The 23,943-nt window shown below is 39.6% G+C and overlaps 1 protein-coding gene across 3 annotated transcripts in view; it reads left to right on the top strand.

The window, feature by feature from the left end:
• Nucleotides 1–23,943, top strand: part of PHACTR2 (phosphatase and actin regulator 2) — a 120,718-nt gene that overhangs the window by 77,675 nt on the left and 19,100 nt on the right. For all 3 annotated transcript variants that reach the window (XM_040627889.1, XM_008695040.2, XM_008695039.2), the window contains 5 exons: nt 4,671–4,876; nt 6,272–6,428; nt 8,676–8,731; nt 13,839–13,900; nt 16,538–16,675. In XM_040627889.1, the coding sequence (XP_040483823.1) occupies nt 4,671–4,876; nt 6,272–6,428; nt 8,676–8,731; nt 13,839–13,900; nt 16,538–16,675 (619 nt within the window). The remainder of the gene's footprint in view (nt 1–4,670; nt 4,877–6,271; nt 6,429–8,675; nt 8,732–13,838; nt 13,901–16,537; nt 16,676–23,943) is intronic.

The following is a 23,943-nucleotide window of genomic DNA, read 5'->3' on the forward strand; positions in this document are numbered from 1 at the left end:
GCCATAGACGTGACATCATCCAGTTGGCCTAGCCAGAAATCTGGGATTCATCCTAAGGGTTCTCATTCTTCTTCATTCCCTGTATCTAATCCCTCACAAAGTCCTGTCCATAAAGGCAAAAAAAGACACATTAGATTTCCTGCCCCACAGGTATGAAGGGAGGGCTGTCGGAGTATAGTAGACGTCATAACCAATTCTGTCTGGAGAAGTCTTAGCATTCTTAAGTCCACCCTCTCCTCTCCTGTTTCTAAGAATAAAACCAAAATTCACTCTTGTAATCGTTTAATATTTTCTCTTTCAAAGAAAACTTTGCCATGTTAGACTTAAAAAAAATAGTACATTAATTAAGTCGATTTGGATCAAGAGGCTATCGTTAATTATTCAATTGCTGATAATAATCACCTTCATTTATTGAATAGTTATTTAATGCCAGGAACTGTCAGTTATCATTAATTCACATAAGTCTTCCCTGAAATATCTCTATTTAATAGATGAGAAAACTGACACCGAGAGAGGGAAAATAGTTTGCCCTGGATTTCCCACTTAGTACAGAGCAAAGTCAGAATTCACGCTCAGAGCTGCACGTCAGAGTCCGTGCTCTAAGAGATCGTATATGTTTGCAAAGCACTTGCTTCTACTTCTACAGTTGCTTTTGTGTTTCTTGCTTGTTTTTGTTTTTACTATTTTGAGCACCATGGTTGGAAGGAAAGCCAAGGAAAGATAAATGTTAAATTACAAATTATTTTTTGTTTGACACATTAATAAACAATATGGGAGAGCACATTGAAAGGAATGGCTATGATGTCCTTAACACTTCCAGCATGTAGCAAATGTCTTCATTTAATTATAGTGTGTGTGTTCCAGCATTGCAATGAACTCCAACCTTTAGAACTCAAAAGTCATTCTTTCAGCATGTATTTCCTGCTTGCCTTCTGTGTGCTGGGCAGTGCACTCAGCACCGAGATACAAAAGTAAGCATGATGGGGCGCCTGGGTGGCTCACTAGGTTGAGCATCTGCCTTGGGCTCAGGTCATGATCCCGGGGTCCTGGGATTGAGTCCCGCATCAGGCTCCCTGCTCAGTGGGAAGCCTGCTTCTCCCTCCGCCTGCCTGCTGCTCTCCCTGCTTGTGCTTTCTCCCCCCCCCCCCCCCGCTCTCTGTCAAATAAATAAATAAAATCTTAAAAAAGAAGAAGAAGAAGAATGTAAGTAAGGCCAAGACATTATCGTTAAAATTACTTTTTACCAAAATAATGTCCAACATACTCAGGAAGTACAAATGTTTAAGACAGGTCTGAATAGATTGACTATATGGGTTTATTGTTCAGGATACTAAAGGACAATATACAACAAGGTGATTCCTTAGATAGGCAGTGAGAGAGCCCATATCCCAAGGTGACTTGACTCTGTCCAGTCCGCTTCCTTAGACAGACATGTAGGGAAGGCACTGTATTGTTCTTAGCACTGTGCTGCATGGAGAGGGGGGCTTAATGTCAGTCTCCAGCCCAAGTATGCACAGGATTGTCAGACAAAAGAGGCGAGCGTCTGTTCCCTATTTCCACTGGAACTATGATCAGAGAGCAAGCTTAGGACATCATTAGGCATTGAGGTATTTATATATAGATTTTCCTGTCACTCCGGATAACTATAATCCTTTCCTAGAAGAGGACATTGGGATTTTCTTCTCTGTAGGTTCTTCAAAGTTAAAATTTAAATGACAATTCATTCCACAGGAGTGGTTTGTTTGCTCTTGAGTTAATGAGCGTGGAATAAGTAGTCTCTCAAATTTTTTTCCAAAGGAATAAGTAGTCTCTCAAATTTTTTTCCAAATTCTTTCTTCCGTTTTTAAGTAGATATTTCAGTTAGAATTTCTTGCTCTTAGTCATTTGCTTTACTTAGAACTTTCCCTCAGTTATGTTTAGTGAACGAATGTGTGAAAATCCTGTCATCTTATGAAGAGGCTTCTGTTTGGAATACAAATATCAAAACTTTAAAGAAGATAAGTGGCAATGTGTAAAAATATCTCCCTCTATTCACATATTGCAGGGTAGTAACCATGTGGTAGATTTCTATTTATTGGCGGCTTCATTAGTGTCTTACAGGTCTGGGATAATTTTAGGCAGACACTAAGAAGCCCATCTGGAGCCCATATCCAAAGGGGACTTGACTGTGTTTAGTCCATTTCCACAAACACTTGAGTTCTCTGTTTTGTCCAGTGTGCCCGAGACACTTAGGGGGCAAATGAGAGGCGAGTCATGAGTTGATTGGCACAAATTTGGAGTATAATAATTTAATATTAAGTAAATTATAATCTATATAATATGATATGAATATAGTTTACAATATCAAGTATAAAATAAAATACAGCATTTAATAGATAGATTAAGAGTCTTAAGTCCTGGTTCTAGAATGGACTTGTTACCTTGTTTTGGGCAGTGCACCCCTGGTCTTCTCAGGTTCCCTGAACTGCAACTTATCGGTCCCCTTATACTGTAGAACAGATGTAAGTTGTAAATGTATGCAGAAGTCTTTGAAAACTATGAAACATTATAAAATACAAATGATGACATTAAAATAATGATAGGTATCATAATAAATTAGTGAGCGGTGACAGAAACAAACACAAGGCCTCAGCCCGGAAGCGTCTTTTGTTCCGCTCTTCAGAATGTGCTGTTAATTGACACATCTACTAGACGTGCCGTGGTCACCCCCAGTGGCAGGCTGTTCAAACACGGATGGCCTCCAGTGGCAACCAACTACAGATCCAGACCATGGACAAGTCGTCCATATTTAAAAGGAGATTTCATACTATGGAAACAGTATTGTGGTTCCTCAAAAAATGAAACCTAGAATTACCATGTGATCCAGCAATTCTACTTCTGTGTATATAGCCAAAAAAATAGAAGTAGGTACTTGAATAAATATGTGTACACCAGTGTCCTTAGCGGTGTTATTAAAACAACCAAAAGGTAGAAGCAGCCCAGATGTTCATCGACTGATGAATGGATGAACCAAATGCAGCATATGTATGTGATGGAATATTATTCAGGCTTAAAAGAAATTCGGACATATGCTAAAGCACGAATGAACCTGGAAGACATGCTAGGTAAAGTAAGTCAGACACAATAGGACAGATAGTGTAGAAGTTCGCTTATATAAAGCACCTCAGATAGCAAACTTCATAGAGACAGAAGGTAAAGCGGTGGTTGCTAGGGGCGAGGGGATGAGAGAGGGGATTATTTAATGGGACAGCTTCAGTTTGGGAAGATGAGAAGGTTCGGAGATGGACAGGTGATGGTTGTACAACAGGGTAAAAGGACTAACTGCCACTCAACTGTATACTTTTAAATGGTTAAAATGGCAAATTTTATGCTGTGCATATTTTTCTCAATAAAAATAAATAAAATATGCTGTGCATAATTTCCCTTTTGAAAACAAGAATTTTGGCTGTTGGGTTTTTCTAATAAGTGAAAATTTTTTAGCGTGCTTAGACTAATAACCACAAAGTACAATTTTCAGTACCTTAGATTCTGACAGTTTACCTGTTTTTATTACTCAAAGAACTGTTTTTTTGGTTTTTTTAAGTTAATGAAAACAGCAAGCACATGCTTTGCACAAAACGGTCTTTCAGAGTGTGACATCCAAATTTGGATTCTTCTATTTATATCAGAAGGCAATTTGGGGATTTTCTGAACCTTAAAACGAAGATTACATTGTTTTTGATATGATATGTTTTTTATATGTTTTCAATGACATTTTTTCCTGTTCCAGTCTGTGAAAACTGTCAGGCTTTGTATATTTATAGTAACTTGAAGCCAGAGACTCTTCCCAAGCTAACTAATAGAAAATTATTGCACCCGTGCACATCACCTTTCTTGTATAGAGTGCATTTAACTCTGCCTTTTTCCATGTCACGTTACTAATATATTCCTGTGAGGGGCAGTTTACAAGTGGAGAAACTAAAACACAGTGACAATACATGATTTTTTGACTTGACACACTGGCTGTGATGAAAATAGGTTTAATTCATATATCAATTAAAGAAGGTGTGTTTTTCTGTCGCTACCCTTCTAGGTGTTGGGCTGCAAATCAATATGAATCCCACTTGTCAAGGAGCTTTGAGGGCTGAGATGGCAGACAAGTGAATGGTGGTCGAGGTGCAGTGTGCTAAGAACTCCAGTGGGGTTGCCTTCCAGTCACCTTAAGAGCCGGGAGGTAGGGCAGGGATCTAGATGGAATGCTAATGGAAGATTCCTGAAGAGCTACGGCTTTAGCTAAGGCTTGAAGGATAAGTAGGAGTTACAGGTACAGAATAAGGATAGACAAAGTCAAATATCCAGAAATTTCTAGTCCACTCTTTTTTCCACTGAGGCCCCATGGCTATGGAAAAATCAATTTGCAAAATATAGTTTTACCATATTCCTGTACTAAATATATCAGACACCATCTAGTCATTCTTTTCATTTTATAGATGAAGAATCTAAAACCTTGAGAATGAAGTCATACAGTGCTCCTCTTCCATTTCACTGTCCTTGTCTGCCTATGTTTGCTTTCTCCTTTCGCCAACTTGAAAGATGCTCATGAAGCTAGGGCTTCTTCTCATGGTGTTGGTGTTGTCCCCAAGGGTTGCTCTGAGCTTCACACCGCCCCTGTGTTGTTGTGCCTCTAACAGTTTTACAACCAAAGATGAGCCAGGAAAAGTGACACCTCAGCTACTGACTCCTGGGCTGATGGGAGAATCTTCAGAATCCTTCAGTGCCCCGGAAGACGAAGGCCAAAGGGAGTACCAGGCCAATGACTCGGACTCTGATGGGCCTGTCTTGTACACTGATGATGACGACGATGAAGAGGATGAGGACGAGGATGGCAGTGGAGAAAGTAAGACTTTTTTCAAGAGGTGGGGATGGAAATGAATGGTGGATTGAAGCAGGTGCATTTTGTAAATTACAAAAGCCATCAGTGATCAGATAGCTGGTGTTTTCTTTCCCCTCATATTCTCCTCTGACATTAGAAATGCGTGTGTTCTAAAGTTTAGCTTTTGATGACAGACCTTTCTAAAAGATGGTTCCACAGGGGCCAGGGGGTCAGGCCTTTGTCTATGAGGAAGATATGCACATTTGTTTTTGTACAAGGAATCAGAGCTTTCTAATGACAGAGGTGTTTTCTGAATGATCGGAGATGGCCCTTCTACCCTGAGATCTTTCTTTTTATTTTTTTTTAAGATTTTATTTATTTATTCATGAGAGACAGAAAGAGAGAGAGAGGCAGAGGCAGAGGGAGAACTGGATGCCGAACTTGATCCCAGGACCCTGGGATCACAACCTGAACAGAGGGCAGGCGCTTAACCAACTGAGTCACCCAGGTGCCCCCTGAGATCTTTCATGAATAAAGAGCATAAACTCAGATTCACTGGATTACTTATTGGAGGTGTCTGAGACTTCCACTCACTTTTATACTAGGGTTTAAAGAGAGGGGAGGGAAGAATGAGTCGAGAATGACAAATACCTTTGAAGAATCAAAAACAATCATTCTTCCACAATAGGTGACATACGATGCCTTTTAGGAAGAAATAATACAGTAGATTAAGCCAACTGTTTATATATAACTTAGGGAACTGGAAAGTGCTTTTGTTTTTTAAACTTCTAAGCATCATGACTTAGGAGTAATTCACTGTGGAATTGAGTTTATACATTGTGAAAAGTTATTAATGATGAAACATCAGTTTGTCACATTCCTTTTAGTTTGTACTGAATGACAACAAAATCATTATCATCCACCTGGTATTAACTATCCTCTATTGAGGATTCTTGTTAATTAAGGATCAAAATATTGCTACCACAGGTAAGCTTTTTCCAGCATGATTCCTGAGTAGGCGAAAGGGGAAGACAAGAACTAACTACACAGTATAAATAGAAGAGCTACGTTTTTAAGACTTAGAAAAGAAAGTGTTACACAATCAGTAATTTCCATGATACGCCGTCTCAGCAGAATAAACTTCAAATAATCACTTTCTAAATGATGAGGTGATATTTGCAAGTTTTTTCATGGTGCCCCAACATTTTTCAGAACATTTTTAAAAATAGTTCTTCAGTTTTTCAAAATGAACTACATCCAACTCAAAACATTTTTCCCCCTGAGGTTAATTAAAATTCCACTCTCGCATGTGGATAAAGAATTTCGTCTGGACTCTGTTTAAAGTCCATGCCACAGGTAACCTGAGTGCTGCTTGCTTAAAGCCTCTTTCTCTGCGTTTCTGCCTTTTCCAATCCTCAGGTGCTTTGGCAAGTAAAATACGACGAAGGGATACTCTTGCTATCAAACTTGGCAACAGACCATCAAAGAAGGAACTAGAGGACAAAAACATCTTGCAGCGCACATCTGAAGAGGAGAGGCAGGAGATCCGACAGCAAATCGGAACCAAGCTCGTCAGGTAATGGCTGAAATGTTCGTACAGCACTGACCAGTTCATGCTTTTCTCCCACCTGTGGTGTCCTACCCAGCTGAGATCATTGTGAATTCCTTGGGTAAGGGCATACCTGGCCTATGTGGTTTTCTGAAGTTGGTCCTGGGTAGTGAACGAGTCAAAGAACTTGCCCTTTGGTCCAGCCAGTCAGTGGCTTTGGGGTCACCAAAGCCCAAGCCAAGTGTCAAACCCCCCATGTCACTACACTCAACCATCCACCCAGAACAGCCTCTTCTGTCCGTTTTATGTAAGGATTCGACCCCAACGCCCCAAAGTATGAGAGCCTCTGTAAGTATACACGTAAACCGTATGCATAAAAAATTGTATTTGAGTAGAGATTTTAGTGTTCAAAGTATGTAACTTTTACAGAATTGTTTTCTACAAATACCATACATCTAATCACTGTCATTCAAAGATCAATCACCGATAGTCCCTACCTTGTGGGACTCTGTGTAGTGGAACAGACAGAAAGAGATACTGCATGGTGAGGTCAAGTAAAAAGCACAAACGTGTAGGTCAGGAGAACTAGGTATGAGGCTGTGCTCTAACATTCACTAGTACTTTATCTCAAGCAAGTGAATTAATCTCTCATTTCCTCTTTGCAAAATGGGAACTGGCTACTCCCCTGCTGAATTATTTTGAGGATCCACGATAATATAAATTAAGCACTTTGCACAGTGCCTGGGACTTTAAAAGTATGAACTAGTGAGAGCTATGATTATTGCCTTATCTTTATGATTACTTGTGTGATAAGTGCTCTAATAGGTGACCTGTGTGTGACCACTGCACAGGGCAGAGAACCAGGAGTTTAAAGCTCACTCGTGGGACAGGTCAAACTCCCACCTGCAAGTTACTCTTTTAGTCATTTGTAAGGTTTCAGTAGGTAGAAGAAGAGAAGGGCATTCCTGAAGGAGGAAACTCCATCAACAAAAGGAGGAGGATGCCTTTGGTGGATGATACGATGTAGATACATAACAGGATACATAGGTACATGGGTGGCATGAAATAGGCTGGCATAGTACCCCCTGGGTTCTTCGGTAGGCTCCCTTATGTACGTTACTTTCAAGGTATCTCTGATGAAGACTGAACTTCAACAAAAATCTTAAGGAGGTATTTAAAATATCATTGCTTTCAGTTCTCCACACCATTTCTGCCACAGCCATAGCATTAGAATTGATAGTATCTTATATTAAGATTACCTTCCATATATATTAGTTTACTTTGCACAAACTCATCCTACATCCAGAAGGAATTTTACAACAAATCTGTGATTTACAACATATCAATACTGTAAACAAGACCAAGAACAAAGTTGTAAAGGGTTGTTAGGTCATTCAGCTTTTAGGTACCAGTCGTTAGCTACTAATCACAAACGAGCCTGGTTTTTCTTGAAGGCAGATGGAAAGGGCCCGTGTATCTCAGGATAACCGTGTGTGTGTTAAAAATCCATTTGAGGTCACAAAAGCTGTATTGCACTTGAAACTCTGTACTGTGTACATTGACCATCTTTTGAGTTAGTATGAGCTCTCAGGCAGAAGACTTTCCTAGATTCTAATGATCTGTGTATTGATTAGGGGGTGGGCTCAGCTGTTCTAACAGAGACCAAAAAGTGCAGTGGTCCACATAAGACACTTTCACGTTTATTTCCTTTTCACAGAAAAGTCCAGAGGTGGGTGGGCTGTCCAGGGTGGGTGAGGAGCGCTGTTCCTTGCAGTCAGCCAGGCACCCAGATTCTGCCCTGTTGCCCTGTGATAGTCTCCTCTGTGTGATCCAAGCTGGCTCCCGTGACCATGTTTAAGTTCTAGCCTGTGGAAGAAGGAAAGAGAACAGGGAAGACACACTCAGTCATTTTAAGGGTAAAAGGTAGATGTTACAGATACCGCTCTGCTCACAGCCCATTGCAGGCTCTCAGTCACATGGCCACACCGAGGGAGGCAGAAGTCTGCAGTTGGGAGCCACAGCATAGCTCAGGAGGTTCTAGATCTAAAAGGAAGAAGGAAAAATGGATAATGGGGAGTAGGTAGTAGTCTCAGCCACAATCTTTAGTCTCCAAACTGACAGAAAGGATGGTAATCTATTTCGTAGGTTTAAAATGGATTTGTGTTTCTCAAAACAGGAAAAAAACAAAGCTTTGTGTCTTTGTTATTTTGTTTTGCATCTCCCACCAAGGAGGCCTTGTTTGTAACCTGCAGTATATACTTTTTGTCATCATAGGAGGCTTAGCCAGAGGCCCACGACTGAAGAATTAGAGCAAAGAAATATCCTAAAACGTGAGTATCTTATATTTTACAATGATTCCTCATGTAACCATTAACAAGCTCCCTTTAGAGACATTCCATTTATCAATAGGAAACCTTAATATATTTATTATTCACAAATGATTGAAATGGCCCATTTAGATCATATTTTTATATAATTTAAAAAATAATTTCTTGAAATTCATATTTTGTTTTATGGCTTTGAGCCTGGTATCCCCCAGACCAGAGTCATGGTTGTGACAGTTGTTTTTAAGAGAGATGAAATATATTCCATGTATTCTTTTACCCAAATATTAAATAGAAGAAAATGCTGTAGTCTGCTTGCAAATAAATGTCAAAGAAAAGGCCAAAGAATCCACAAGGAAATAAATCAAACATTCCTATATTATTATTAATAATACAGTTTGTTGCCAGGTTTAACAAATGACTCAATTTAAAACAGAATTATGGTAAAAGAAATTTTTGAGTCCTTTTCATTTTCCTTTGTTATGATAACTCTGTTTCCCTCTTGAGTTATTTATAATTTCTCGGCACTTAAGGAGTTCTCCATTCATTTTCCTACTTTATTTTCCCATTCTATTTTCCACTGTGTTTTCTTTGACTTTACTTCTTACTCACTAGTCCAGTCGAACTTCATTGGAGTTCATATGTTAAAGCTATAAAACTAATAGAAGCGGTTTGACGCTATATAGTGTATCAATGTGGTTACCAACCACAGTGAGTTAAGTAATGGATATTTTTAAATTGAGCCTAGCTGCAGTTTTATATATTATTAACCCGGTTTCAAAAGAGCTTTTTATTATCTGAAATATCAAAGAGCGGGGATGGGCAGAACCCCGGATACAATAGTAAGGAGCCACTGGCATGTGGGAAATCTTTCTCAGTCAGGCTTTTAAAGTCAAGTTGGCTTGTCTGGATGATCCCCACTCTTCAATCTGAGTTGTTTTCTTTCCCAAAGGAACGAAAGATTTTAATGGCATGTTTATAGTATAGTTGCTCTTACTAAGACAACCCAACCATAAGGACTGAACAGTGAGGGGAATTGCCGGTGGATGGGATTCTTTCCTTGGAATGTTTTGGTCTGGCTGTTTGTGACCAAAAACTGGAATAGAACCCAAAGAAGGACTGAAGTGACCATCAGTGTGTAGAAGAGCCAGGATGGAGATGGAAAAAGTCACGGCGAGAAAAGGAAGTTGTGTTTTAGCATTCTGAGGAGGGATGAAAGCAACGTCTAATTTTGACAACACAAAACCAAAAAAGCTCATGGCTTTTGATAATAGGTTCCTGGAAAATATTTGTTGAATTAAATTTTAGGTAAGTTCAAGTGCAGACCATAAGCGGCTAACACACAAAGATTATGTCTTAGTGGATGCCTGATGCAATACCTAGAAAAAAAAGGAAGAGCAGATTCTGGGTAATTCTTTCCTGCTCCTGTGAGACAAATAGTGCCAAACCACATTGGTGTTTGGTTATTTGAGGAACTGTTTCGTAGATGTAGACATTTATCACACGCTGATCTTAAGTGCTGTCTTGGCTTCTATACCCCATTTTCCTGGAGGTTCAGGGAAGAGGGAAACGCCAAAGTCAACTTCAGATTTGACTTCAGCCCTTTTCTTACTTCCTTCTTAGTTTATCTAACCATGCTTATTCTGGAAACAAAAGACACATTTCCAGTCTGGAGAGGCTGATAACTGGCTTATGATCTCCTGACATAATATTGCATGGCCAAGGGAAGCAGAGAAGAGAACTGGTGGAGGTCATCCAGAGCATTCCACTGAGCAGTCCCAGGGAACTCAGCGGCATCTTTACAATACTTTATTCAGCCCCTGTTTGCCTCTGGGTTCTTCCACATAGATTGCTCTTTTTTGTTCATGTATTTCATCTCCAGCTTTTGTTCAAAAGCAGTATGACTGACTCTTTACAGAAAAGTCTGTGTGTGACGTGGTGTGTGTTTTTTTTTAAGGACACTTATTTTAACTAGGTCATCTTGTCTTGACAGACAAGGGAACTCATTCTCAGCATAAACTCATATAGCAGTTGTCAACTCCAAGCTCATCGTTAGTTTAATAAACATGAGTCAGGCGGCAGTCAGTGCTGATGACTTTCACTGGAGACCACAGGACACATTTTATTTCTTAGTATTTCATTCCCAGTGTCCACCTTACTCCATTGCTTTCCTATTTTACGGCATCGTTAACTGTTTTACGGCTTCAAGGCTTTTTAAAAGAACATATAAAGTTATATTTAGTTGTACATTTTAGAACTGATTCCTTAATATTGTTAAAAGTAGAAAGTAAGTGTGGGTGCTTGAAAGGTCAGTGTTTGCCTATCAGGAAAAGAGATGTTCCTGGAATACCTTTCATAAGGTAGGGATAGAAGTTACAGATTTATTGACTTGTGACTGTAATTCCAGCTATATATTCTACAGAGAAAAAAGTGTATCAGGCCGTTGAGTGATGCTTGTATTTTTTCCCAACATTTTATTATGAAATTTTTTAAATATAGAGAAAAGTTGAAAGAATTTTGTATTAAACACTGATATATGTACTGTTTATATTCTGCCATTAACATCGTATCACATCTTCTTTTTAACATTTTATCACATTTTGCTATACCACGTATTTGTCCTTCCATTGATCCATGTAATTTTTTTATGCATTTCAAAGTAGGTTTATAAATGCATTTTCATTCGTTAAAAACACCTTTATAGAAAAATACGTAAATCAGCAAAAAGGGAAACAAACCCACAGAAAAATATGTGGCTTTTTTTCACCTAGTGTATCCAAATTGATGACTCAAGACTATAATATTCCAGGTGCTGATGTTTTGGCGTTTTTCTGTCTTCTCCTTTTAGCTCATCCATAAAATGCTGTGGGCAACACTTGTTAGCTGGGCAGGTTTCCCGCAGTGCGCAGGGCTGTTAAACCACATGTATCGTTTGTGTGTGATGGCAAACACTTCCTGTGGCTGTTCTAAAGCACCCCACCTCCCCACCCAAGCCCTGCTGTGAGGAGTTCCTGAAGGCAAGATTTGTCAGTGAGCACATCACTTCCTTCATGAAAATCCCTCCAGTCTGCTTAAAGGGACCAGGAAGGTTTACGTCCTACTTCATAATTGGCCCTCTAGTAAGCAAAGGAGACATTTTAAAAACTCAGTGAATTTTTTAAACTAAGTTAAGATTTAACCTTGATTCTTTGCAAAAGATTTTACAAGTATTTAGAAAAATGCAGAACAACAGTCGTGGGGACTTCCCTCCACCTTTCACTTTCTTTAATTTCTTGAAAAACACAATTTCAAATATGGAAATAGGTAAGGAAGTCAGCTCCTGATGTTAACAAGAATTCCCAAGTGGTAAAGTCCTGTTTGTTTAACTCCCTCAACTGCAGTTGGCCCTTGTTTTTTTTGAATAGGTAACATGCTGTCACCCAGGTGTGCACTGTGCTTCCTACGATGAAATTGTCGAATATTCCCTCGTGAAAATTAAAACATTTGTTGGCTTTGAGTCATGTTTGATATCCACTTTTCTGTCTTTGAAAAGTACCTTTAAAAATACAGTACAGTCACTGTATAGGAGGAATTGACTAAAATGCTTTGGGGATTATATTTTCCCTTTTATTAGTAATATCATCATAGGCTGACCTTGTAAAGCCATAGTTTGAATCGCATGAACCACAAGTTTGGCTGTTGTCTGTTATGTATAATTTATAACCTACATGCCTTATCCAACTCGTGTAAAGTAAATATTTGACCGTAAGGATGTATTTTAAGAATACCAAAGGATATATATTTTGTGAAGCAATTAGAAGAACCTACAGTGTTTTCATAGGAAGAAACCTGAATTATAACGAAATCTGTTGGACACACAGGCACTTTACTAACTGGTTGTTTCTTATCCTGCAGCATGGTCCCAGTTTATGTTTACTCTTTGTCTGTGTAACCAGACAGGTCATCCTCTTTCTAATGAATTAAAATTAGTACTTTGGAAGAATGTTGGAACTTTTCCCTGTCCAGATAAGGACAATTAATAGAGAATTTAGCATGTTCAGCTAACAAATACAGTTGGTACCAATATTGAATATGGATATTTTATTCATGAGAAAAACAATCCTGATGGTAAGAAGTCTACTTGAATTTTAAAAATAAATTTATCTTTTCATAGAGGAAACTTCTCTTTTTCAAGAAAACTTTTTCTTTTTCTTTTTGGTGGAGGCTTTGTATCGTGTGATGTTCCTTCAGTAGAATTCATAACAGCGGCTTCTAAAAGATAATCTCTTGTAAGCAGTGGTGTCCCAGAAGTAAAGGCTGTGCTCACTTATTGAACAAATGATGAGCTGCTGGAAGCAACAGAGAGAAGTTCATCAAATAAGCAACCATGAAACCCTGAAGGGGGTTGTCTATTCCTTTAAAATTTCTGGTCATTTTTCTCTTCATCCCATCCATTGGAGAACATTCATTAGATTGGCCATTAAATTGTACCATTTGGGGAAGAACTAGAGAAACAGAAGACTTTGGAAAGTCAAAGTCACAAGAAAATAAATCATCTCCATCAACCGTACACCATAATAACCCCATTCAGAACATTCTGGTTTGAAGGCAGAGTCCAAAGAAATGACTACATTTTGCTTCTGTGGAAACCAAAGCAGACAAATCAAGTATTTTGGTTGGATTTGAATGGAAATCAACTCAGACATGCATCAGATGGTTCTAATTTGCTCTTTTGATATGTCTCAGATTTTCATGGGAAGGCCAGATCCAGAAGTAAATGTTTATCTGGATTCTGATAAATTGTGCTTATAAGCCCAAGAGATGTTCAGCAATGAAAGGTTTTCTCCAGAGTGTGGGCACGCGTGTAATTTTTTTCAGAATAGAATATGAAGCTAGGAAGCTGAAAGGTTTACAATTAGTAAAGAAACCAATTCCATAAGGAGAAAAAGTAATATATCTATAAATGAAAGATCGATCTCTCTGCAAAATCTTTTGGCAACTTTTTAAAGATGTTGGAGTGTTTGGTCATTATCTAAGTCAAATAATTGTGGCCCGATCTACTTTTCTGATTATAAAACCATTTATAGTAACTAAGTCTTCATGCCTTTCCTCTCCCACCCCCATTAATAAACAGAGAAGAATGAAGAAGAAGAACAAGAAGCAAAAATGGAACTTAAACGCAGACTCAGCAGAAAGGTGATGAAACTGTGACTGTTAATGAGCGTGTGTGTTTTGAGATCAGCTCCCTCCCTTTCAATCTGGCCTTGAGGAATAATTATTCCTATTAGTCTACTAACCAGTCATAGACATTAAAATCAATGTAATGCATACAATAGGAATTATATTTACATTTTTTATATTTATATTTACAATTGCATGCTATGCTGATTTTGAAAAGCTATAACAATCAGAAGTTTTAAATTACATTTACTGATTATGAAAATAAAACATAACTGGTGTGTTTTTTTTAAGTACAAAAAGGAACAAAAAAGAAAAGAAAATCACGCAAATGTCTTTTATTCAGAGATAACCATTATTAACATTTTCCAATATGTAGTTTTTAAAAATGCTCACGTTTTCCGTGCAGTCTTCGCAATATGAAATAAATATGAAATTGGAGATCTGCCACTATTCCATGTGAGCTGGGTCAGTAATTTATTAAGTGAGCTTGATCACCCTACCTGCCACTGCAAGGCTACGCACACTGACAAGTGGCTTACCTCCAAGACTCAGCTGTTTCTACCCACTTGTGAAAATACAAATCTGATACCAGGGCCATCACTCTTTTGTGTAAGTGTTAAAATAAAAATAGTCTTTAGAAAAATTAAGCACTATCAGAGTTTATATTTCATTGTATTTCATTATAAATCTGTATTCAGTAATTCTTCACATATACCTTTCACACCTGGAGAAGGCAGGATGAGTAAAATATGACATCTGCGGGGAAGTGTGTGACCTGACCTACATTTATCTGGGCTGGCTGGGGAGTCCACAGCAAAAGCATTCTAAGGCAGGTAGAAGAAACTCCGTTCCTATGGAAAAGTTGGAGGCTGTATTTTGAGAGGTTTTGGTTTTGATATTTAGGGAGAAAGACCCTTAATTCATCTCTTTTTTTTTTTTTTCAAAGACCCTAAATGTCAAGTAATGATCAAGCTGAAAAAGATTCTATGAACTGAATTGCTAGAGATGGCTCTTCTAACATTCGGTGGCTGTTAAGTTACCAGCTCCAGATAAGCAGTAACCCCTCATTGTTCCAGGCTCACCCTTGCCATACATAATAATGTTTTCTCCATCCAGTTGAGCCCCTCCAGGAGGCAACAGAGCCCGTGCTGACCCCTGACCCCTGATTCCCACTTGCCTCCACTCGACAGAGCTCTCTGTCATAGATGCAGGACATTCCATAGTACTAATAGCATGGTCCTAAAGGGCAAGACTGGATGAAGAATTTCTGACCCATGTGGTCTCTGGTCACTTGCCTTTTGGGCACTTCCCAGAGGCCTTGGTTTCTCTACCTCCTTAGCCCCCCCTGCCCCAGAGAGGCAGTAGGAAGCTAGCAGTCGAGATTGGACTACAACTGAGAGTAGAAGAGTACCACTTAGATCATCCCTCCCTTTGTCTGTTGCCTACCAGGGCTTTATGAAACTAGAAGGAGCCACGGTAGCCATACCCCAGCTCAAGTGAACTCAGAGTATAGACCCAGGCCTTCTAAGAGTCCTCGAGGGACTTGAATGTTAGAGTACTGACCTAGTTCAGCCTCTGATTTTACTCAAGAGGAAACTAAGGCTTAAGAAGGGGGATTTTTTTTTTACCACAAAAACATCATTTTTATGTGTTATAATGCTTAATTTTTTATAAAAATTGAATCTGTGCAAATGAGGAACCCCTCCAAAGAAGACCACTTAGACAGTGGATGGTCCAGCCATATGCACAATACATGTATGGCTAGAAAAGGTCCTGAAAATGGACCCCATGGCTACAACAGAGGCCTGGGTCTATGGCATCTCCAGACCGAGAGAGGCCACAAAAGCCTGAACCTAAGGAGCAGAGAGTAGATGATGCCTATCAGCCAGGGCTCTTGTTCTTGGGCTTGGGAAAGGAGATCAAATACACAGGGCTGAGTGGATTAGATAGAACTATAAATTTGAATTTGACAAAGACCATAGGAGGAATCCAAGTTATTAGAAGTGTCTTAATCGTCTCAGCCTATTTTAAGCAGTTCCGGCCCAGTGAACGTACTCTTCCCTGCCCTTGCTGATTTCTGCACAGCACCTTTTGCAGCAAGCAGGGGTAATGTCAAATCTGGGCATGGTCCCTAGCCTCTCACAGAAGACTGCTATAAGCACACCCTTTACCGGACCATTTCTTTGTCATAACTTTGTGTGTTTCTGAATATGGAGGTTTAATATAATAGGAACAGAGATCTCATTTCTAGAAGTCAAGAGTGCGTTTGTCTGCATGATTCAGTCTCCAAACCAGCCAGCCTCTATCCGGATTGCTAGTGTGTCTGTGTTGCCTCGTGCTCCTTGTGTCAGAGATGACAGGTGTCTTTATGACAATGCCAGGCAAGGTGGGGAAAATAGCATAACACAGGTGGCTGCTGAAGCCTGTGACCTATCTAACAATGATGATTTTTATAGTCTCAGAATTAGGGCACACTGCTTTCTGGTTCTCATTAGAAACTCCCAAGATGCTGCTGCCTTTTTTTTTCTTCTTTTGGATATCTGAAAGTGACCTTATTTAACCATAACTTTGAAGTTCTCTATAGAAAACTTGCCACCATGAGGCTGTAAAGGTTTCCTGACCTTGTCCTTTTTTGTCCCTATCCCCCTGCAGCTCAGCCTGAGACCCACAGTGGCGGAGCTACAAGCTCGAAGGATCCTGCGGTTTAACGAGTATGTAGAAGTCACCGATTCTCCTGACTACGATCGCCGGGCAGACAAGCCCTGGGCCAGGTTAACACCTGCAGACAAGGTAAGAGCCCTTGTGGTTTTAGCCATGATTTTATTTGTTTATGATTTTATTGCTGTTCTCGAAGTTTCAGTATCCACTTACCGCCCCCCCCCCCACAACGCTCAGTCATCCCAGGAGGCTTAGAGAGTACCAGGTAGCTCAATAATTTTCTGCCTTTGGTTATTTAAGCCACTTAAGTGATATATTTAGTAATATCAGTGAGCTTCTTTCAGCTAAGTCTCAGAAAAATTCGTTCTTAGTTACCCTGTAACCTGCCTGCATTCATACCTGGATTGGGGGGGGGGGGGTGGTCCTACAGCCATGAGTTATCCTTACGCTTAGAAAATATAATTTATTCAAGTTATCATTTTAAAGGGATATGTTAAGGGGTGCTTGGCTGGCTCAATTGGTAGAGCATTTGACTCTTGATCTCAGGGTCCTGAGTTCAAGCCCCACATTGGGCATGGAGCCTACTTAAAATAAAAATTAAAAAAATAAATAAATAAAATAAAAGGATATGTTAACTGTGAAAAAGATATTGATCCATATCAAGGCCAGCACACTTTTTCTATAAGTCTTTGTTGCAACAGCTCAGCTCTGCCGTTAGAGTGTGAAAACAGCCATAGACAGTATGTAAGTGAATGGATGTATTTGTGTTCCAATAAAACTTTATTTACAAAAACAGATGGTGGATCAGATTTGCCCTGTGGATGATGGCTTACCAATCCCTAATCTATTTCATAGCTCACAGTCCAGAAAAACTGAAATGTATAGTGGGTCCCCTCATGGAGAAAGACTATTTTATGAATGATTTGGCTCCAAAGGCAAAGAATTTTGCCAACCTTTTCTTTTCAAAGTCTTCACTTTAGGATTTTCCTAATATCCCAAATAATGATTTCTTTTTTCTTTCTTTTCTTTTTTTTCCAAATAACGATTTCTAATTTTTGTCTCTACACAAAATTTCGTATTGAATAAACTCACGCCACATCCAGTCTTAATGCTAGAGCGAGGTATTTAATAATATGCTGTGCATTTTAGTAGGAGGTTTCACGCTGTAAAGCACCTACTGCATGTCAAGCACATATTGGAGATGTAGATAGAAATCATTTGCTCAGGGGTGCCTAGGTGGCCCAACGGTTAAACATCCAACGCTTGATTTCAGCTCAGGTCATGACCTTGGGGTCGTGAGATTGAGCCTTGTGTCTGGCTCTGCGCTCAACAGGGAGTCTGCTTGAGATTCTCTCTCCCTCTCCCTCTCTCTCAAATAAATAAATAAATAAATATTTGCTTATAGGAAGAAATGAAAACTGGAAAGGAAAAAGATCATAAACGAAGGATGTTGGGAATGAGAATAGAGGGAAGGAGGCTGGGAATAGCACCCAAGGGACCCAACATTGAGGAAGAGGTGGTAGAACACAGAGAAGAAATGTCTGTGAGGTGGCGAAAGAGGAGAACATGTAGCCCAACAGCCTAGGAAGGAGAAAGTCAGGTCACAAGTGGTTAGGAACATGGCAAGAGGGGGCATTTTAGTAGTCTGGTGGGTAGAAGCCTGACTAGTGGAGAAAAGAAGAATAAAATACAACCTCAAGAATCTTGGCTATGACGGAGAAGTAAGTCACCTGAGGGGTGACGATCGTGGAGCCTGCAATCTTCTATATACATAAGAAATACCTGAGCAATCTTTTATGCCACAAAGAAGGAGCCCAAAGAAAGGGAAAGGTTAAATACATATTCGAAAAGTTGATAATTGATACAGTAGGGCATAATCAGTAGAGCAGCGGGAGAATGTGTGGATGTAGAAAAGGCGAGGAAGAGACCCGTGAGGCTGGGATGGAGGGCATAGGCTGAGGAATGTGCCCTGATGGAGGAGGCTTCCCCAAGGCAGGTAAAATCACTCAGGTTGAGGGCAGCCTCCAGGGGAGGAAGAAGACCGATACTCAGGTCATGTGTCAAGCTCACCACCAATCAGTGCCTCATTTCCTGAAGGACATGTCAAGTTTATGGGTTACCAGGAATTGCCTGTAAACTTCTTAATGTGGTTTCTTGCCCTCACACCTACAGCTCCCTAGGTAACGTCCAGCCCCATGCTGTTCCCCAGGTGACCAAGAGGAAGAGTACCTGGCCTTGAGAGCCTTGTGTTCTGGTCGGATGGTATACTCGTGGACACAAGTGCAATGAATGACAGAGCATGCATGGCGCGTGAGGGAGCATGAGGGAGCAGGAGGGGGAAGGTGGGAGGATTTGGGGGCAAGCCCTCCCAGCCCTGAGGTGAGCCTTGAAGGTATCACATGAAGCACAGTGTGGACAGCGGGAGCCTGCTGTTTGCCTGTTGTTCTCCCCTCATGTCCAGGTGTCCAGCAAGTTGTCATAGGGTGTGAAAATATGTCTCCTTCTGGAAGCCCCTCTTGGGCTGATATAAATCATGGCTAAGACCATTGAGTGTGTTTTATCCTGATCACAGCCCTCAACCAGCAGCCCTCTGCTCTTCCCTTTTCTGCCTCCCACTTAATTCTGAGTGGTTTCCAGTGCTTCATCTGCCTTCCGTCCTATACTTTATCCTCACCGTTCAGCAGCAGTAGACTTCGCTTATGACCTCATGTGGGATCCAATGCCCACAAGGAGACATGAGGCTTTAGGCTGATGCAGTCTTTGGAGTAAGTGTTAACAATGGATAACATTTCTTTCTCAACCCTAACTCCATCTCGGGTCTTATACATTCTTCTAGCATTTTATTTTTTTAGTTGTGAATTACATCACATGATGGAGAATATATGAATGAAACATACCATTTAAATAATAAAAAGAAGATACCTGTTTTATTAATCCCTGAGTATTCCTAGCACCTGAACAGGGCCCTGTGGGCTCCTCCCCGATTGCTTTTCCCTCCCTTCCATAAGGAATAACCACTACAACTTTTGTGTTAATCATTCCCTTTCTTTTCTTTTTTGGAGTTTAACTGCCTTATGTATACTCCTAAACAATACGTATGTATTTCATAGTTTTGCCAGTTTGGGAATCTCAGTGATTGGAATCATACAACGTACTTGCAGGTGTTGCATTATTCACCTAACAAAAGAATCTGGGTTGATGGACTAGGCAATAGTTATTCTTTTTCACTGGAGTATAATACTCCATTGTATGTATACGTCACACAGTAATTATCCACTCAGTTGTTAATTATTTAGTTGGTTTCCAGATTTTAGGTGTACAAGCTATATTCTGTGAAGATTCCTGTATCATCTTCAAGTTCACTGATCCAAGACTTTTTCTAGCATATATTCCTTGTGATGGAATTGCTGGGTCCTGGAATGTGGGGATATTCAGCGAAGCTAGGCAGTATCAACAGCTTTCCAAAATGATGGCTCTGGTTTACCTTTCCACAGCAAAGGTTAACCGTAGCCCAATATTCTTGCCAACATGTGATGGTCAGTCTTTTTGTTTTGTTTTTTTACTTGACAACCTAGTGATTATGAAGTAACATCTCATTGTACTTATACTTTGCCTCTCATTAATTGTTAATGAGGTTGAGCATATTTTCATACCTATTGGTTATTCACGTTCCACTTCTATGCCTGTCTTTTGTCTCTTTTCTTTTGGGTTGTCCATTTCTTGCTGATTCATAGGAGTTCTTCATATATTCCAGTTATACATATTGCAAATATGTATGTATCTCCTAATTTATGACATTTCATTCTATTTATGGTTATCTTTTGACAAAAAGAGATTTCTTAAATTTAAGGCAGTGAATTTATCCACCTTTTCTTTGTGGCTTGTGATTTTGTTTCTTTGAAAAAATTCTTCCCATTCCAAAATCTTAAATGTATTCTGCTATACTGTTTTCTAAAACATTTATAGTTTTGCTTTTCACATTTAAATTGTTAATTTACCTAGAACTGATGTTTTTAAAAGATACAAGATATGCCTTGAGCTCTATGGATCATCTCTGATGTGTTTCCTGTGTTGCTATTTGCTCTTTGATCTTTCTCCTAATTTTCTTGGCTTTATTTGGCCATTCTTTTCTAACTTAAGGTGGAATCTCTTAAGGTGGAGCGTCTGACTTCGGCTCGTCCTGATCTCGGGATCCTGGGATTGAGTCCCACATCAGGCTCCCCACTTAGCAGGGTGTCAGATTCTCCCTCTCCCTCTGCCTTCCCCTCCCCCCACCCCCGCGCTCTCTCTCTCTCAAATGAATAAATAAAATCTTTAAAAAACATCATTAACTTTCTTCCTTTCTTATTTTCTGATACAACCACTGAAGGCTGTAAATGATGCTGTATGTCCATGGTTCCCAACCTTATTTGCATGTTGCTTTCGTGGGGCGGGGTGGGGGTGCTTTAAGAATGGTGATGCCTGGGTCTGGGTCCCACCCCCAAAGATCCTGATTTAATTGGACTGTGATGTGACTTTAAATATTGGGATTTTAAATGTGTGTGCTCAGTGATTATAAATGTCCCATATATCCTGGAAAACAGTATACGTTCTGTAGTTCTGGGGTATGGAGTTTTAAATATGTCTGAAACTTAATTTAAGCTTGTGAGTCTCATTCAGATTTCTGTATCCTTCCATTTTTTGTTTTTTGTTTTTTTGTCTGCTTGGCCCCATACCAAGAGAGGGATGTGTTAACCTCTCCCACGACATATATGGATCTTTCCTTCTCTTTATAATTCTGTTTTGCTTCCTATATACTGAGATGGTGTCAATAGATGTACATAAGTCGAGGATAATTACATTTTTCTGATGAGGCCTTTATGATGAGACTTTATTCAAGAAATGCTTTCTGTTGTAAAGACTGCTTTATCTAATATTATTTTAATATAAAGGTGAGTTATTTTGGACCACCTTAGCGCTATGAATTCAGGCTGTAAACCCATGTGAGTGCTACTTACTGATTCATATTCTCAGGGTAGATTTCATTCTGCCTCACCTGCTAAGCACGAGCATGACATTATCTCTCCTGTCCTTGGGATCAGACATTCTAGCACACCCTTCACTGAGGCTGTGCTGTAAGAGCCCCTCCCTATGGCGGGAGGGTCATTATTGGACTTCCCACCTTGGGCAGGTTTCGTCCCTTGTCTTCAGTATTTCACCAAGCTATGAAAATGACTCCTTGCAGTCACCACATTTAACATAGCAAATGCCCTCAAGGTCAAACCCAATTTCAGTTCTCTGCTTACGTCATTTCTCTGGGCTTCGTCTTCATTTATTCTTTTCTGTCAAAGTATTGTTTACTTTCTTACTGGCTGATCAGTACATTTAAAATAATTTTTAAATGTTATATTCAGGATTTTAGTTGTTTTTCAATGGAAGGCCTAGTCAAGGCACCTGGTGTGTTGTTTTGTAAAAAATAGTGTAGGCATGCCTAGCTGGCTCAGTCGGAAGAGCATGCAACTCTTGATCTTGGGGTCATGAGTTCGAGTTCCATGCTGGGTGTAGAGATTACTTAAAAAAAAAAACTTGAAAAAATCTTAAAAAAAAGAAATAGTGTACACCGTTTACAAGTTTTCTTCCATTCTCCTCCCCTAATTGTGGGCTTTTGGTCACCCACCTCTCATTGAGTGACTCCTAGTTGACCCTGTTCCAGTCACCATTTCTATGCAGTGAACTTCCCAAAACTTAGTGGCTGAAAATGACAACTATTTTATTCTATCTTATAAATTGTGGGTTGGGGATTTAGTCAGGGCTCAGCTGGGCAATTCTGCTTTTCATGAGATTGACTGTGGTCGCTCAGTGTTACTCAGCTGACAAAGAGGTTGCTTTGGAGGGTCCCAGATGTCTTCTTTACAATGTCTGGTGTCTTCGAGAGGATGGCTCAGAAGCTGGGCTCGGTTGGGGCTGTCCACCAAAGCACCTACATGTGGCCTCTTCAGCAGTGTGGCCTCAGAGTGGTCAGGCTTCTTCCATGGTAGCTGGCTTTCCCCAGAGCAAGTGCCCCAAGAGAACAAGGTGAAAGCTGTATGGCCTTATCTGACCCCACTTCAGAAGACACCCAGCCTTACTCCACCACATTCTGTTAGTTACAAGTAGGTCATACGATGGGCCCAGCTTCTGGGTGAGGGGAATTAGTTCTGCCTCTCAATGGGGGATCGCAAGGTCATATTGTAGAAGAACGTGTGGGCTGGAGGTGTGATTGCTGCCATCTTTTACAAATCAAATTGCTACATCCACCATTCCCAGCTAGCTTGATATTCAAATGCTGAACTTCACAAAGGCAGGTAGGGGGTGGCCAGGGAAATGAGTAAAGATCACAGCAGGAGCAAAGTATGCCAGCAGTGAGAGTCCCCATGATTACATTTTCCATACCCTAGAAATAGTTTCTAACTCATGTCTGTTGTTGAAAGGTTAAACTCATCCATCTCCAGTTATAATGGAGAGGATTTTTCTTTTTAACTTTGCGTTGGAACAAAAATAGATTTTTGTGCTGGACTTCTAAGCTGCAGGGGAGATCTACTTGGTAGGTTTTTCCTCTGCAGGCCTAGTGTCTGTTCAAGAGTACTTTCAAGGCACATGACTAGCATCTCCCCTGCAGAGCAAACTCTGAGCCCCAGAGCACAGCGAGGACCCCTTCCTCCTCACATCTCGGGCTCATTTTTTACCCTGTGACATTGTCTCTCCCATTTCTCCTGATACTTGTGGAAGTCTAAAGGGCAGCATTTTTAGAACTGGATTTATATTATAAATTTGTTTTCCTCAAAGAAAAATCAGAATAATTTCTTTCAGATTAAAAAAATGTACACTTTTTAAAGATAGAAAATAGGAAAAATGAACAATTTAGAATGTTGTGAATGTAAGTACATTGTGTATACACAAGTGACTCATGTTTGTTGGCAAAAATCAGAATATTCAAAAATATAAAAAGAGGTAACAATTATAATGCACATCAATGCATATTATTTTCTACCTAACACTAAAAAAAATAAAGTTATTTGTTTTCTCTAGAAGTTAAAAGAGGAGTATAATGAAATGTTACTTATTGCCTGGAGATACTAAAACTATTTACAGTCTTAGTGTATTTTTTATTTTAGAATGAAAATAATACATGCTCATCATCATTATTATAACAAGCATTTCTGGGTTTCTGTTGCTTTTTACTGTAAAACACTTCATAATGCATAATGATCACATTAAAGAGAATGTATTTTATTCAATAACTATATATTTTATTCTATAAGTAATATATTTTATACCAATTAAGTATAAAAATCTGTAATTTAACTTTCATGTTAAAAAAGGGTTTTACTTTTTATAACTTTTGAACTGTATATCCTATTTAAAGAAAAAAAAAAAACTAT

Source organism: Ursus maritimus, unplaced genomic scaffold (assembly GCF_017311325.1).
Source record: "Ursus maritimus isolate PB19 unplaced genomic scaffold, ASM1731132v1 scaffold_13, whole genome shotgun sequence".
Classification (NCBI taxonomy): domain Eukaryota; kingdom Metazoa; phylum Chordata; class Mammalia; order Carnivora; family Ursidae; genus Ursus; species Ursus maritimus.